The sequence below is a fragment of the Stegostoma tigrinum genome, chromosome 18 (genome assembly GCF_030684315.1).
Source record: "Stegostoma tigrinum isolate sSteTig4 chromosome 18, sSteTig4.hap1, whole genome shotgun sequence".
Classification (NCBI taxonomy): domain Eukaryota; kingdom Metazoa; phylum Chordata; class Chondrichthyes; order Orectolobiformes; family Stegostomatidae; genus Stegostoma; species Stegostoma tigrinum.
The window spans coordinates 63,034,525-63,050,217 of record NC_081371.1 but is presented as its reverse complement, the minus strand read 5'-3'; the positions used below and the strand labels follow the sequence as shown (position 1 = coordinate 63,050,217).

The following is a 15,693-nucleotide window of genomic DNA, read 5'->3' as shown; positions in this document are numbered from 1 at the left end:
CCTGATTATGTTCCACATTACCAAATCCTTCACTTTTTCCTAAATTCTTTCGTGGGATGTGAGTGTCGCTGGCTGTCCAGAATTTATTGCCCATCCCTAGTTGCCCTTGACAAGGTAGTCGTGAGCTCTCTTCTTCAACCACTGCAAAGCACCTGTTGTGGGTTGACACACAATGCCATTAGGGAAGTAATTCCAGGGTTTTGACCCAGCGATAGTGAAGGAACTTCGACATATTTCCAAGTCAGGATGGTGACTGGCTTGGACGGGCACTTGAAGGTGGTGTTCCCATGTATCTGACGCCCTTATCTTTCCAGATGGAAGTGGTCATGGGTTTAGAAGGATCTGAAGCTATTCAGTGAATTTCTTTGGTATTTCGCATCTAATCTTGAACCTTGATATATAGCTTCTCCCTCAACAACAAATTCTGGTTGCAAATTTCACTGCCTCACAACTCTATCTAGCTCCTCTGAAAACCATTTGCCCTGTCGAAACTTGCACGGTGCTTTGGCCTTCATCAAGTCATACCTCAGCCTCTCTGGAAATTTCTCTGCTACCTACTCTCCACACAGGGAGATCTGGTTGTACCATTCTCACCTCTCCCTGGAAAGCCAAGCTGCATCCCAGCCTCCCCCAACCATTTAAAATAATATCACTCGTTCCCGATCACTGCCTCAACCATACCTTCCCACTTCAACCACTTCCTGATATTCCTCACCACCGACTACCACCACTCTACCCTGCATCACGTCTTCCAATAACATTGTCTGCATGACCCTGTGTAAAAATTCCTGTAAATTACTTCCACTTGTAAACTCTCAAATAGCTAATCTTCAGCTTTCCACCAAAAAATATCCACAACTGTCAATTTCTTCACACTTCTCAGTATTGATACCCCTGTGCACAAAGTATTATTCTCCCTTGAGAAGCTTTGATCTTCGCTCCCTCAAGCTCAACGGATATCTGACACACAAGTTTTTCCATCATTTTTATTACTTATTCATTCACAGGATGAGAGCATCACTGGCTAGTCCAGCATTTATTGCTCATCTCTAATTGTCCAGAAGGCAGTAAAGAGTCAATCACATTGCTGTGGGTCAAGAGTCACATGTAGGCCAAAACACGTAAAGGTGGCAACTTCCTTCTCAAAAAGACATCACTGAACCACAGAGATAATGGGAACTGCAGATGCTGCAGAATCCAAGACAAGAAAGTGTGGAGCTGGATAAAACACAGCAGGCCAAGCAGCATCTTAGCAGCAAAAAAGCTGATGTTTCGGGCCTAGACGCTTCAACAGAAAATGAAGGTGGTGTAGGTTTTCTGATGAAGTGTCTAGGCCCAAAACATCAGCTTCTATGCTCCTAAGATGCTGCTTGGCCTGCTGTGCTCATCCAGCTTCACACTTTGTTAACAAGGTGTAGAGCTGGATGTACACAGCAGGCCAAGTAGCATCGGAGGAGCAGGAAGACTAATGTTTCGGGCCTAGATCCTTCTTCAGAAAACCTAGACCACCTTCATTTTCTGAAGAAGGGCACTCTTATGCTGCTTGGCCTGCTGTGTTCATCCAGCTCCACACCTTGTTATCTGAGTGAACCACATATTTTTCTGACAATCAACAATGGTTTCATGGTCATCATTAGACTCTGGATTTCAGCGAGTTTTGAGAAGATTTGTAGCTCAGGTTGAGGTTCTGGATGTGAGTTTGCTCGCTGAGCTGGAAGGTTAGTTTTCAGACGTTTCGTCACTTTTTTTATTTGAAAAAATATACTTTATTCATAGAATGTACAAAAAATAAAACATTTATACACCTACCCAGTCATGCAAGCCACTCCGGGTTACCCGGGGGTACGTACACCAACTAAAGGAAAAAAAAAACAGAGAAAAAAAAAGCAAAGAAACCGCCCCGGCAGTCGTCACCCCGCACAGTCCCCGTTGGCCCCCTGACCAGTTGGGGAAGGCGCCAGCTGGGCCCAGTTACCAGATAGGATTCTTTTCCCTTTTCTGGACGAGGGGGCTCATACGGTGGTCTTTCCCCACCGCGCCTTGGCGGCGGCTGCCCCAAGCTTTAGCGCGTCCCTCAGCACGTAGCCCTGGACCTTGGAGTGCGCCAGTCTGCAACACTCGGTCGGGGTCATTTCTTTCAGCTGGCAGACCAGCAAGTTGCAGGCAGACCAAAGAGCGTCTTTCACCGCATTGATGGTCCTCCAGGTGCAGTTGATGTTGGTCTCGGTGTGCGCCCCCGGAAACAGCCCGTAGAGCACGGAGTCCCGCGTCACGGAGCTGCTCGGGACGAACCTCGACAAATACCACTGCATCCCCCTCCAGACCTCCTGCGCATAGGCACACTCCAGAAGGAGGTGATCGACAGTCTCGTCGCCCCCGCAGCCACCTCGAGGGCAGCGTGCGGTGGTGCAGAGATTCCGGGCATGCATAAAGGATCTCACTGGCAGAGCCCCTCTCACCGCCAGCCAAGCAATGTCCTTGTGCTTGTTTGAAAGTTCTGGCGATGAGGCATTCTGCCAAACGACTTTGGCAGTCTGCGTGGGGAACCACACGACGGGATCCACCCTCTCCTTTTCCCGAAGGGTCCCGAGGATACTACGTGCTGACCACTGCCTGACGGCCTTGTGGTCAAAGTGTTTCCTTTCAAAAATTTCTCCACGAAGGACAGGTGGTACGGAACGGTCCAACTACTCGGAGCGTTCCACGGCAACGAGGCCAGGCCCATCCTTCGCAACACCGGGGACAGGTAGAACCTCAGTAAGTAGTGACACTTGGTGTTTGCATACTGAGGATCTACGCACAGCTTGATGCAGCCGCACACAAAGGTAGCCGTCAGGGCGAGGGTGGCGTTCGGTACGCCCTTTCCCCCATTTCCCAGGTCCTTGTACATGGTGTCTCTGCAGACCCGGTCCATCCTCGACCCCCAAATGAAGTGGAAGATGGCCCGGGTGACCGCAGCGGCACAGGTCCAGGGAATAGGCCAGGCCTGCGCCACATACAACAGTACCGAAAGCCCCTCGCACCTGACAACCAGGTTCTTACCCGCGATGGAGAGGGACCGGAGCGTCCACCTGCCCAGCTTCTGCTTCAATTTGGAGATACGCTCCTCCCAAGTCTTAGTGCATGCCCCAGCTCCACCAAACCAAACACCCAGCACCTTCAGGTAGTCTGTTCTGACGGTAAAGGGGATGAAGGAGCGGTCGTCCCAGTTCCCGAAGAACATGACCTCGCTCTTAACCCTATTGACTTTGGCACCTGAGGCCAGTTCAAACTGGCCGCAGATGTCCAATAGTCTACTCACCGACCGACGATCGGTGCAGAAGACGGCGACATCGTCCATGTATAGGGAGGTCTTGACCTGAAGGCCTCCGCTGCCTGGGATAGTCACGCCCTTCAGGCTCACGTCCTTCCTGATGGAGGCGGCGAAGGGCTCCACACAGCACACGAACAAGGCAGGAGAGAGCGGGCAGCCCTGCCTGACTCCAGATCTAACAGGAAAACTGTCTGATTCCCACCCGTTGATCGAGACTGCGCTAACGATGTTGGCGTAGAGCCCTCCCCGAACCCCAATTTGGAGAGGACGTCCCTCATGTAAGCATGAGAGACCCTGTCGAAGGCCTTCTCCTGGTCCAGGCTGACGAGGCAGGTGTCCACCCGCCTGTCCTGTACGTAGGCGATCGTATCCCTGATGAGCGCGAGGCTCTCAGCGATCTTCCTGCCCGGTACAGCACAGGTTTGGTCAGGGTGAATCACTGACTCCAGGACAGACCTGACCCGGTTGGCTATGACCTTGGCCAGGATTTTGTAGTCCACGTTCAAAAGTGAAATGGGACGCCAATTCTTAATTTCTTCCCTCTCCCCCTTCCTCTTGTAAATGAGGGTGATGATGCCCTTCCTCATGGACTTGCACATTTCCCCTGCCCGAAGCGCACTATCGTACACCTCCAGCAGGTCCTGGCCGACCAGGCCCCACAGAGCGGAATACAGCTCGACTGGTAAGCCGTCGCTTCCGGGAGTCCTATTCCTCTGCAAGGACTTGAGGGCTCTGGCCAGCTCGTCCAGGGATATCGGCCGGTCCAGCCACTCCCTCGTGCCGTCGTCTAAGACCTCCGTGATAGACGACAGGAACGACTAGGAGGCCGTGCTGTCCGTGGGCTTCGTGTCATACAGTCCGGCATAGAAGGATCTGCTGATCCTCAAAATGTCGGGCCGAGACGACGTCACCGAGCCGTCGTCCTCCTTCAGCCGGCTAAGCACAGAGCTCTCTTTGTGCACCTTCTGAAAGAAGAAACGCGAGCACGTCTCGTCCTGCTCCACGGAGCGGACCCTGGACCGGAAGATTATCCGGGAGGCCTCTGCGGCGAAGAGCGAGGCTTGCTGGCCCCTCACCTCGCGGAGGTCCTCCGTGACATCGACCCCCATCAACTGCAGAAGGAGCAGGTTCTGCACCCTTTTCTGGAGTCGCGACAGCTTTCCCCGCCTCTCTCTTGCCTTCTGAACACCCTTGAGGACAAAGAACCTCCTGATGTTCTCCTTCACCGTCTCCCACCAGTCGCCTGGAGACTCAAAGAGGGGTTTCACAGTTCTCCAACCGGCGTACTCCCTCTTAAGCTCCTCGACGTTCTCTGGGGTCAACAGAGTCGTGTTGAGCTTCCACGTCCCCTTGCCGGCCAGCTGGTCGTCCTGTAAGTGACAGTCGGCCAGCAGGAGGCAGTGGTCAGAGAAGAACACCGGCTCGACGCCGGTGGACCTGACCGAGAACGTCCGTGACACAAACAGGAAGTCTATCCTTGAGCGAATAGACCCGTCTGGCCGCAACCAGGTGTACCTCTGCTGCGCTCCGTCTGCAGGGGTGCTGAAGACGTCGAGCAGCTTGGCGTCCTTCACCTTGCCCATCAGGAATCTGGACGATACGTCCAGTTGACTCCCCCCACCCGCTGTCCCCACGCCGGATCTTCCATCTGCATCAATGATGCAGTTGAAGTCTCCGCCCAGGATGACCGGCCTGGACGTAGCCAGCAGGGGTGGAAGCCGCTGCAGGACGGCCAACCGCTCACTCCGTACCGCTGGAGCGTACACGTTGATCAGCCTCAGGGGAGCGTTCCTGTAGGTGATGTCAGCCACTAGGAGGCGCCCCCCCACCACCTCCTGAACTTGAGAGATGGTGAAGTTGCGCCCTCGCAGCAGAATAGCCAGGCCCGAGGAGCGACAGTCGTTACCCCCCAACCAGTTCGAAGGCCCACAGGTCCAGGCGCCGGACCATTTCCCGTACCTGCCGAGGTGCGGTATCCCGCACTCCTGCAGAAACAGGAGGTCCGCCTTGATGGTGGTCAGGTAGGCCAACGTGGACACACATCTCGCGGTTGACTTGACGCTGCGTACATTAATGCTCGCAACTCATACCCCCATTGTGGGCAGTGACCGCAGTGCCCTCCCCAAGTCCAAGGTCCAGCCCCTCCATCTGTCCCTTCATGCCCATTGCCCGGGCTAACTGCTGGACGCTCTCCGGGCTCAGGAAACCATCCGTGCTGCCTTCCGGGTGGCATCCCCCCGTCAGGGGTGCGGAGGCAGGAGGGTCCGGCTGCGGGTCAGGCTGGGGACACGCTGTTTCCTCCTTCCCGCCTGGAAGTTCCGGGGGGCCCTCCAGTGCTCCAGCGGCACTTGACTGGGTGTTGGAGGGAGCCTCAGGACGCCTCCCGTCACCTGGAAGTGGGGTGCTGCTTTCCTTCCCCCTCGAGACCTTTAACTTCTGCTTCGGGTGGGCCCTCTCCGAATCCTCCTCGTCAGAGGAGCTCTTATAGCCCCCCTGTAGCTGCCTCTTCCCGCCGGATGGTTGCGGTTCCTGGGACCGTCGACGCTCCTTCCTCCTCGCCTTCCAGACTGTTGTCCACTCCCCTGGGTCGCCTGGCGCCGCCTCCATTGGCTCCGGGTTGTCCGTGGGGATCGGAGCCTGCAGGGGTGCTTTGCTGGCCTCGGGCCCATCCTGTGGGGCTGGGCCCTCCTGCATGACCTGGCCCTCCTGCACATTAGTGGGGTCCTTGCTGGGCCCTGGTGCCTTCCTCTCCTCCGGGGGGGCTGGCCCCGCATTTCCCCTGCCGGCGACCTGGGCGTAGGTGGTACCCCGCTGTGGGCATGCCCTATAGAAGTGGCCCGCTTCCCCGCAAAGGTTGCAGCTTCTCTCTCGTGGGCAATCCTTTGCAAGGTGTCCCTCCTCCCTGCAGTTCCTGCAGATGGTGGCTTTGCAGTCGGCCGCCATGTGACCTGACCTACCACAGGCATGGCAGACTTTAGGTTGCCCTGCATAGGTCAGGTAGCCCCTGCTCCCGCCAATCGCGAAGCTGGACGGTGGGTGTGCGACATTCCCGTCTGCGCCCATCCTCAGCGTCACCTTGACCTGCCTCTTACTCGTCCAGATGCCAAAGGGGTCCATGTTGTCAGTTAGGTCCCCTTCCACCTTCACGTACCTTCCAAGGAAGGTCAGGACATCAACTGCTGGCACATGCGGGTTGTACATGTGTACAGTCACCATACGGCTCCTCTGTGCTGGCATCACAAACAGTGGGACAGCGGTCAATACAGAGAGGGGGCCCTCACCTCCTTTCTCCTTGAAAACCTCCAGGAAGCGCTCACAAAGCTTGGCACTCCTGAAGGTCACGTCGTAAAAACCTCCTCCGGGGAAATCCTGCAGGCAGTAAATGTCCGCAGCAGCGAACCCGCAACAGTCCAACAGGACCCTCTTCACGAAGAAGGTGCGGTCCATAGGTGCACCTTCATCCAACTTCTTTACAGAAACACGGATGGTGTTCCGGACCCCCTGACCTGGGGCACGAGCACTTGCCGCAGCCATCGTTGCAGGTTGGCTGCTCCCCTGAACCAGCGTTAGGCCGAAGCCAGCATTAAGATCCACTGGTCGCAAGGGCGCACAGCCAACCCGACGTCCTCCTTTCACCTCCAAGACAGCACTCTCCTCCTAACGGTCCACAAGAGAGTGGATCTTTATTTTGTTTCAGATGTAAGCTGGTTCACTGAGCTTGAAGGTTTGTTCCCAGACGTTTCGTCACCATTCTAGGTAACATCATCAGTGAGCCTCCGATGAAGCGCTGGTGTTATGTCCCGCTTTGTATTTATCTGTTTAGGTTTCCTTGGGTTGGTGATGTCATTTCCTGTGTTGGTGATGTCATTTCCTGTTCTTTTTCTCAGGGGATGGTAGATTGGCTCCAAATCAATGTGTTTGTTGATGGAGTTCCGGTTGGAATGCCATGCTTCTGGGAATTCTCATGCGTGTCTCTGTTTAGCTTGTCCGAGGATGGATGTGTTGTCCCAATCAAAGTGGTGTCCTTCCTCATCTGTATGTAAGGATACGAGTGATAGTGGGTCACGTCGTTTTGTGGCTAGTTGATGTTCTTGTATCCTGGTGGCTAGCTTTCTGCCAGTTTGTCCAATGTAGTGTTTGTCACAGTTCTTGCAAGGTATTTTGTAGATGACGTTCGTTTTGTTTGTTGTCTGTATAGGGTCTTTTAAGTTCATTAGCTGTTTTAGTGTGTTGGTGGGTTTGTGGGCCACCCTGACACCAAGAGGTCAGAGTAGTCTGGCAGTCATTTCGGAAATGTCTGTGTTGTAGGGGAGAGTGGTTATGGTTTCTGGGCCCAGACAAACACTACATTGGACAAACAGGCAGAAAGCTAGCCACCAGGATACATGAACATCAACTAGCCACGAAACAACATGACCCACTATCACTCGTATCCTTACATACAGATGAGGAAGGACACCACTTTGATTGGGACAACACATCCATCCTAGGACAAGCCAAACAGAGACACGCACGAGAATTCCTAGAAGCATGGCATTCCAACCGGAACTCCATCAACAAACACATTGATTTGGAGCCAATCTACCACCTGCTGAGAAAAAGAACAGGAAATGACATCACCAACGCAGAAAATGACATCACAAACCCAAGGAAACCTAAACAGATAAATAGAAAGCGGGACATAACACCAGCGCTTCATTGGAGGCTCACTGACGATGCTACCTAGGTGACGAAACGTCCGAAAAACTAACCTTCCAGCTCAGCGAGCAAACTCACATCCAGAACTCTGGATTTCAGATTTTTATTGAATTCAAATTCCGCCATCTGCCATGGTGGCATTCAAACTCCAGTCCCCAGGGCATTACCTGGGTCTCTGGATTAACAGTCCAATAATAATACCACAAGGCCATCACCTTCCCTCATTAAATCTGACCAGGGCACAGTGAGCATCTCTCTCTGTTTTACAAAACCTGCAACCATTCTGGCTTCATCCAGATTTCTTACTTTTGCCCCACCTCCATCATCACAAATCCTTCATCCAAGACCCTGACATCTTCAGCTTCACAATCATGCTGGCTCAAAGGACATGCAAAATAATTGCTCATTCACATGCCTGGCTAAGAAGGTGAGTAGACATTACACAAAAACAAACACATGATAAAATGCAGCACAAATATCCACTGTGCCCCTTAGCTACTATTGAAATGCCACAACACTTGAACCTAAAATACAATCAAAACATTTTCTGAAGAGTTCTGATATGTCCTAGATCCAACCATTTTCAGCTGCTTCAATGACCTTCCCTCCACTATAAGGTCAGAAGTGGAGATGTTTGCTGACGATTGCACAATGTTCAGCACTATTTGCGATTCCTCAGTTGCTGAAGCAGTCCAAGTCCAAATTCAATAAGAACGGGACAACATCTATGTTTGGGCTGAGAAGCGGCAAGTGACATTCATGCCAACAAATGCTTTGGACTATGTCCAACAAGACAGAATCTAACCATTACCGCTTAACAGTTAAAGGCCTCACCTTCATTGAACTTCCCACTATCAACATCATGGGGTTACCATTGACCAGAAACTGAACTGGACTCGGCATATCAACAAAAACCAAAAGTGCAGATGCTTAAATCAGGAACAAAAATAGAAGTAACTGGAAAAGCTTCTGAGGAAGGGTCACCAGACCCAAAACATTAACTCTTGATCTTTTTCTTCAAAGATGCCGACAGACCTGCTGAGCTTTTCCAGCTACTTCTGTTTTTGATAGTCAAATCTATACTATGGCTACAAGAGCAAGTCAGGGGCTAGGAATTCTGCACAAGTAACTCACCTCCTGACTCCCCAAAGCCTGTCCACTTTCTACAAGGTACAAGTCAGGAGTGGGATGGAATACTCCCCACTTGCCTGGATGGATGCAGCTCCAACAACACTCAAGAAGCTTGAGCCCATCCAGGGCAATGCAGGCTGTTTAATTGGCACCACATTTTCAAACATTCACTGTGAATTCTTAGTAGCAATGATGTGCACAATCTCCTAGACGTACTGTGTAAATTCATGAAGGCTCCTTAAACAACTTCCACATCCCCAACCAATACCATCTACAACATCAGATACATGCGAACATGATAACCTGCAAGTTCCCCTCCAATCACACACCATTCCTTCTCTGCTGTTAAGTCAAAATGTTGGAACTTCCTCTCTGGGTATATCTACATCAAATGAACTCACGGAAGGATCAGCAGACACAAAACATTAACTCTGGTTATTCCTCACAGATGCTGCCAGATCTGCTGAGCTTCTCTAGCAACTTCTGTTTTGTTTATTTTCCGGTCTCCTTGGCATTTCGATCTACAGTACGAATTTTGCCAGCAGGATTCATCAACTCATGCAGTCACAGCCTAATTTTCTCCTCGATTGTCAGAAACAAATGTCAAACATGAATAAAGTGCCCGCAGCAAATAAAACATTTGAAGCATCTGGTATAAAATGATTTGGGTAAATTACATCCACAGAGAATGCAACACCAGGTCAAAGATATATAGAACATAGAACATTACAGCACAGTACAGGCCCTTCGGCCCTCGATGTTGTGCCGACCTGTCATACCGATCTCAAGCCCATCTAATCTACACTATTCCATGTACATCCATATGCTCATCCAATGACGACTTAAATGTACCTAAAGTTGGTGAATCTACTACCGTTGCAGGCAAAGCGTTCCATTCCCTTACTACTCTCTGAGTAAAGAAACTACCTCTGACATCTGTCCTATATCTTTCACCCCTCAATTTAAAGCTATGCCCCCTCGTGCTCGCTGTCACCATCCTAGGAAAAAGGCTCTCCCTATCCACCCTGTCTAACGCTCTGATTATTTTATATGTTTCAATTAAGTCACCACTTAACCTTCTTCCTCTAATGAAAACAGCCTCAAGTCCCTCAGCCTTTCCTTGTAAGACCTTCCCTCCATACCAGGCAACATCCTAGTAAATCTCCTCTGCACCCTTTCCAAAGCTTCCACATCCTTCTTATAATGCGGCGACAAGAACTGTACGCAATACTCCAAGTGCGGCAGCACCAGAGTTTTGTACAGCTTCACCATAACCTCTTGGTTCCGGAACTCGATCACTCTATTAATAAAAGCTAAAATACTGTATGCCTTCTTAACAGCCGTGTCAACCTGGGTGGCAACTTTCAAGGATCTGTGTACATGGACACTGCGATCTCTCTGCTCATCTACACTATCAAGAATCTTACCATTAGCCCTGTACTTTGCATTCCGGTTACTCCTACCAAAGTGCATCACCTCACACTTGTCTGCATTAAACTCCATTTGCCACCTCTCAGCCCAGCTCTGCAGCTTATCTGCAACTTAAAAGTATTTGTCCCGCTAAGTATCCGATAGGTATATAATTTTTGAGCGATGGTAAACCAAGGAACTTAAAAAGTCTTGACTGCAGGTTTGCACTAGCTAATAACCAACAGTGTTCAAGACACTAAGAATAACCCAAATAGGTTGCATGAGTATAAATCCAACAAATCTGCAACTGTGTGGAAGATTACTGTACAGTAATATTCATGCACTATGCTAACGTGGAATATTTCAGTGAATTATTTTTGGTGTATTCAGTGCATTGTATGGCCAAATTCTTACTCAACTACGTTTCAACAATAATTTTGTCCTGTTCCTAAGGTGCAGTTTCCATTCTATCTGCTTCAAATTTATCAGCTGCAACAAGTACAAACTAACTTTAAACTTGAAAAATTGGTAATGCTTCACAGATTTGGTTTCTCAAGATGAAAGTTACTTACTTGTTAATCCTTGTAAGTCTCTGATCTCTCCATGAAGCTGTTGGTGCATTGCAACATTCACATCAGCAGCAGCAGCAGCAAAGTCCACCCAAGGGTAAGTTAGAAAGGGTAAAGCAAGAGAAGAAAAATGGATGGAGGGGAGATAAAGTAAAATGAATCAGCACAATCATTTAAGATGCTGAATGCTTAAAACTTCTAAAGCAAAATTGTTATCAGGTTGCTAGGATGATAGTATAAATGCTGAGAGCTTACCAGTGACAGATCAGCTTCTAAAATGATCAAGGGTTTTATCTCATTTCTCTTGATTTAGTGTAAATGGCAGGAGACTATGTTGCTGCATCTCAATTTAAAATAGCACTGACATAGATGCAGATTTACTTTATTAAATCATCGCCTAGGTTTTGCATTATTTAATGATTGCTTTAGATCCAAATCTGACCATAAGCAACACAAAGTGCAGAGCTTTCCTTCTTCTGAAATCCTTGCTAAGTAGCGTAAAACTGAGTACAAAGGTTTCAGTACAAATTTTTTCAGTTAAATCAATATCCATTAGCCCTGTTTAAAAGCAAGAGGTAGTACTTAAAAATGCTGACTGCTCTACTCCACCAAGGCATTAGTTGTGGAAGTCAAGCCCTTTGGGAGTCAAGTGAAGGAGGATTGAGTAAGTCTCAATCTACTTTCATTACTAGAGTCAAAATTTAAAATTGTTGGTGGGGGGGGTGGGTTGGAATTCAGTGACAGTAACAGTATTGAATGAGTAATGGGATGTGATTGGATTGTTTATTATTCATGATTATCAAAGCCTGGCATGTGTGGTGCCAATGTTGTTTGCCACTTGTCAGCTCAATCCTGGATTTTGTCGCATTTGAACATGGACTGCTTCAGTATCTGAGGAGTCACAAATAGTGCTGAGTGTTGTTCGCCAATGTTCACACATCACACTTCTAACCTTATGATGGATGGAAGGTTACTGATGAAGCAGCTGAAGACGTTACGGCCGAGAACACTACCCTGAGCAACTCCTGCAGCGATATCAGAGAACTTAGACAACTGACTCCCAATAACCACAGCCATTTTCCTACGTGTCAGATAGGACTCCCAGCACCAGAGCATTTCCCCAATGCCCATTGATTCCAATTTTGCCAGGGCGCCTTGATGCCACACTTGGTGGAATGCAAACTTGATATCAAGGGCTGTCACTCTCAACTCACCTCTGGAATTCAGCTCTTTTGTCCATGTTTTAACCAAGGATGCAATGAGGTCAGGAGCTGAATGGCCCTGGTGGAACCCAAACTGGGCTTTGCTGAGCAGGGATAAGTGATAATGGGAACTGCAGATGCTGGAGAATCCAAGATAATAAAGTGTGAAGCTGGATGAATACAGCAGGCCAAGCAGCATCTCAGGAGCACAAAAGCTGACGTTTCGGGCCTAGACCCTTCATCAGAGAGGGGGATGGGGTGAGGGTTCCGGAATAAATAGGGAGAGAGGGGGAGGTGGACCGAAGATGGAGAGAAAAGAAGATAGGTGGAGAGGAGAGTATAGGTGGGGAGGTAGGGAGGGGATAGGTCAGTCCAGGGAAGACAGACAGGTCAAGGAGGTGGAATGAGGTTAGTAGGTAGGAAATGGAGGTGCAGTTTGGGGTGGGAGGAAGGGATGGGTGAGAGGAAGAACAGGTTAGGGAGGCAGAGACAGGCTGGGCTGGTTTTGGGATGCAGTGGGGGGAGGGTAAGAGCTGAGCTAGTTGTGTGGTGCAGTGGGGGGAGGGGACGAACTGGGCTGGTTTTGGGATGTGGTGGGGGAAGGGGAGATTTTGAAGCTGGTGAAGTCCACATTGATACCATTGGGCTGCAGGGTTCCCAAGCGGAATATGAGTTGCTGTAGCACTGTTACTGACAACTTCCATCACTTTACTGATGATCAACAGTAAATTAATGGGGTGGTAAATTGACCAGATTGAATTTGTCCTGCTTTTATGTACAGAACACATGTGGCAATTTTCCACATTATCAGGTAGATAGCAGTGTTGTAACTGTATTGGAACGGCTTGACTATGGGGGAGGCAAGTTCTGCAGCACAAGTCCTCAGTACTATTGCTGGAATGTTGTCAGGGCTTGTAGCTTAAGCATATCCAGTGTCTGTGACCACTTCTTGATATTGCATAGTGTGAATCAAATTGGCTCAAGGCTGGCATGTGTGATGCTGGGGACTACTGCAGGAGGCCGAGATGGATCATCCACTCGGCACCTCTGGCTGAAGATTGCTGTGAATGCTTCAACCTTACCTTTTGCACTCATGTGCTGGGCTCTTCCATTATTGAGGATGGGGATATTTGTGGAGCCTCCTCCTCCTCAAGTGAGGTGCTGAAATGTCCACTGTCATTTTCGACTGAATGGAGCAGGACTGCAGAGCTCAGATCCGATCCATTTGTTATGGGATCTCACTTAGCTCTGTCAATCACTTGCTGCTCATCTTGTTTGGTGTGCAGTTAATCCTGTTTGGTGGCTTCATTAAGTTTACACCACTTCTTCAGGTATGCCTGGTGCTGTTCCTGGCACACCCTCCTGCAGTTTCCATTGAACCAGGGTTGATCCCCTGGCTTGATGGCAATGGTTGAGTGGGGTATGTGCCAGGCCATGAGGTTATAGATTGTGCTGGAGAACAATTCTGCTGCTGTTGATAGCCCACTGCACCTCATGGATGCCCAGATGAGTCGCTAGATCTGGTCAAAGTCTGCCCCGTTTAGCATGGTGATTATCATCTTGTGTGGTGCTGAGACTATCCACAATGTGAAGGCGGGACTTCAGGGCCACAAGGACTGTGTGATGGTCACTCTTTCCAATATGGTCATGCAGAGATGCATCTGCAGCTGGCATACTGGTAAAGATGAGCGCATGTATGTTTTGTCCTCTTATTTGATCTCTCACCACCTGTCACAGACCCAGTCTAGCAGCTATGTCCTTTAGGATTCAACCAGCTCAATCAGTAGTATTGTTGCTGAGCCACTTTCGGTGGTGGACATTGAAATCCCGCACCCAGAGTGCATTTTGTGCCCTTGCCACCCTCAGATCTTCGAAGTGTTGTTCAAGATGGAGCAGTACTGATTCATCGGCTGAGGGAGGACGGTATGTAGTAATCAACAGAAGGTTTCCTAACCCATGTTTAACCTGAAGCCATGAGACTTCAAGGGAGCTGGAGTCAATGTTGAGGACTCCCAGGGAAACTTCATCGTGACTGTATACTACTGCACCGCCACCTCTGCTGGGCCTATCCTGCTGGTAAGACAGGACATATCCAGGGATGGTGACGGTGGTGTTTGGGACATAGTCATACCCACAGAATGACACCTTACAGACAATGTTCAGCTGTTGCTTGACTAAATTTTGGCACTAGCCCTCAGATGTCAGTAAGCAGGGCTTTTCAGGGTCGACAGGGCTGTTTCTGCTGTTGTCTTTTCCAGTGCCTAGGTGGATGCCAGGTGATCCGTCCGGTTTCATTTCTTTCAGACTTTGTAGTGATTGGTACAACTGAATGGCTTGCTAGGCCATTTTTGACAGCAAGTGAGAGTCACCCATAGTCTTGTGGGCTTGGAGTCACATTTTGTCCAGACCAGTTGAGGATGGAGACTTCCTTACCTCAAGGACATTAGTGAAGCAGAGATAATGGGAACTGCAGATGCTGGAGAATCTGAGATAACAAAGTGTGGAGCTGGATGAACACAGCAGGCCAAGCAGCATCTTAGAAGCACAAAAGCTTTCCTAAGATGCTACTTGGCCAGCTGTGTTCATCCAGCTCCACACTTTGCTATCTTTTCTATCTTTCCTAGGATGGTGACGGCGAGCACGAGGGGGCATAGCTTTAAATTGAGGGGTGAAAGATATAGGACAGATGTCAGAGGTAGTTTCTTTACTCAGAGAGTAGTAAGGGAATGGAACGCTTTGCCTGCAATGGTAGTCAATTCGCCAACTTTAGGTACATTTAAGTCGTCACTGGATAAGCATATGGTTAGATGGGCTTGAGATCAGTATGACAGGTCGGCACAACATCGAGGGCTGAAGGGCCTGTACTGTGCTATAATGTTCTATGTTCTATCTCTTACATTAGTGAACCAGATGGGTTTTTCCAACAATCAAATTTGAATGTAGAATACAGGGTTAATGGCAGGATTCTCAGCAGTGTGAAGGAAGAGAGGGATCTGGGGGTCCACGTCCACAGATCCCTCAAAGATGCTCCCCAAGTTGATAGGGTTGTAAAGAAGGCATATGATATGTTGGCTTTCATTGGCAGGAGAATTTAGTTTAAGAGCCGCAAGGCTATGCTGCAGCTCCATAAAACTCTGGTTAGATCACACTTCGAATATTGTGCTCAATTCTGGTTACCTCATTATAGGAAAGATGTGGAAGCTTTAGAGAGGGTGCAGAGGAGATTGACCAGGATGCTGCCTGGACTGGAGGGCAGGTCTTATGAGGAAATGTCAAGGGAGCTAGGGCTTTTCTCACTGGAGCGAGGAAAGATGAGCAGTGACTTGATAGAGGTGTACAAGATGATGAGAGGCATAGATAAAGTGGATAG

At 49.5% G+C, this 15,693-nt stretch overlaps 1 protein-coding gene across 6 annotated transcripts in view; it reads right to left on the bottom strand.

Moving 5' to 3' along the window:
- Positions 1-15,693, bottom strand: part of osbpl8 (oxysterol binding protein-like 8) — a 332,940-nt gene that overhangs the window by 202,493 nt on the left and 114,754 nt on the right. For 5 of the 6 annotated variants that reach the window (XM_059652608.1, XM_059652607.1, XM_059652612.1 and 2 more), the window contains exon 5: positions 11,125-11,161. The exons of the other annotated variant lie outside the window; for it this stretch is intronic. In XM_059652608.1, the coding sequence (XP_059508591.1) occupies positions 11,125-11,161 (37 nt within the window). The remainder of the gene's footprint in view (positions 1-11,124; positions 11,162-15,693) is intronic. 6 annotated transcript variants of the gene reach the window in all.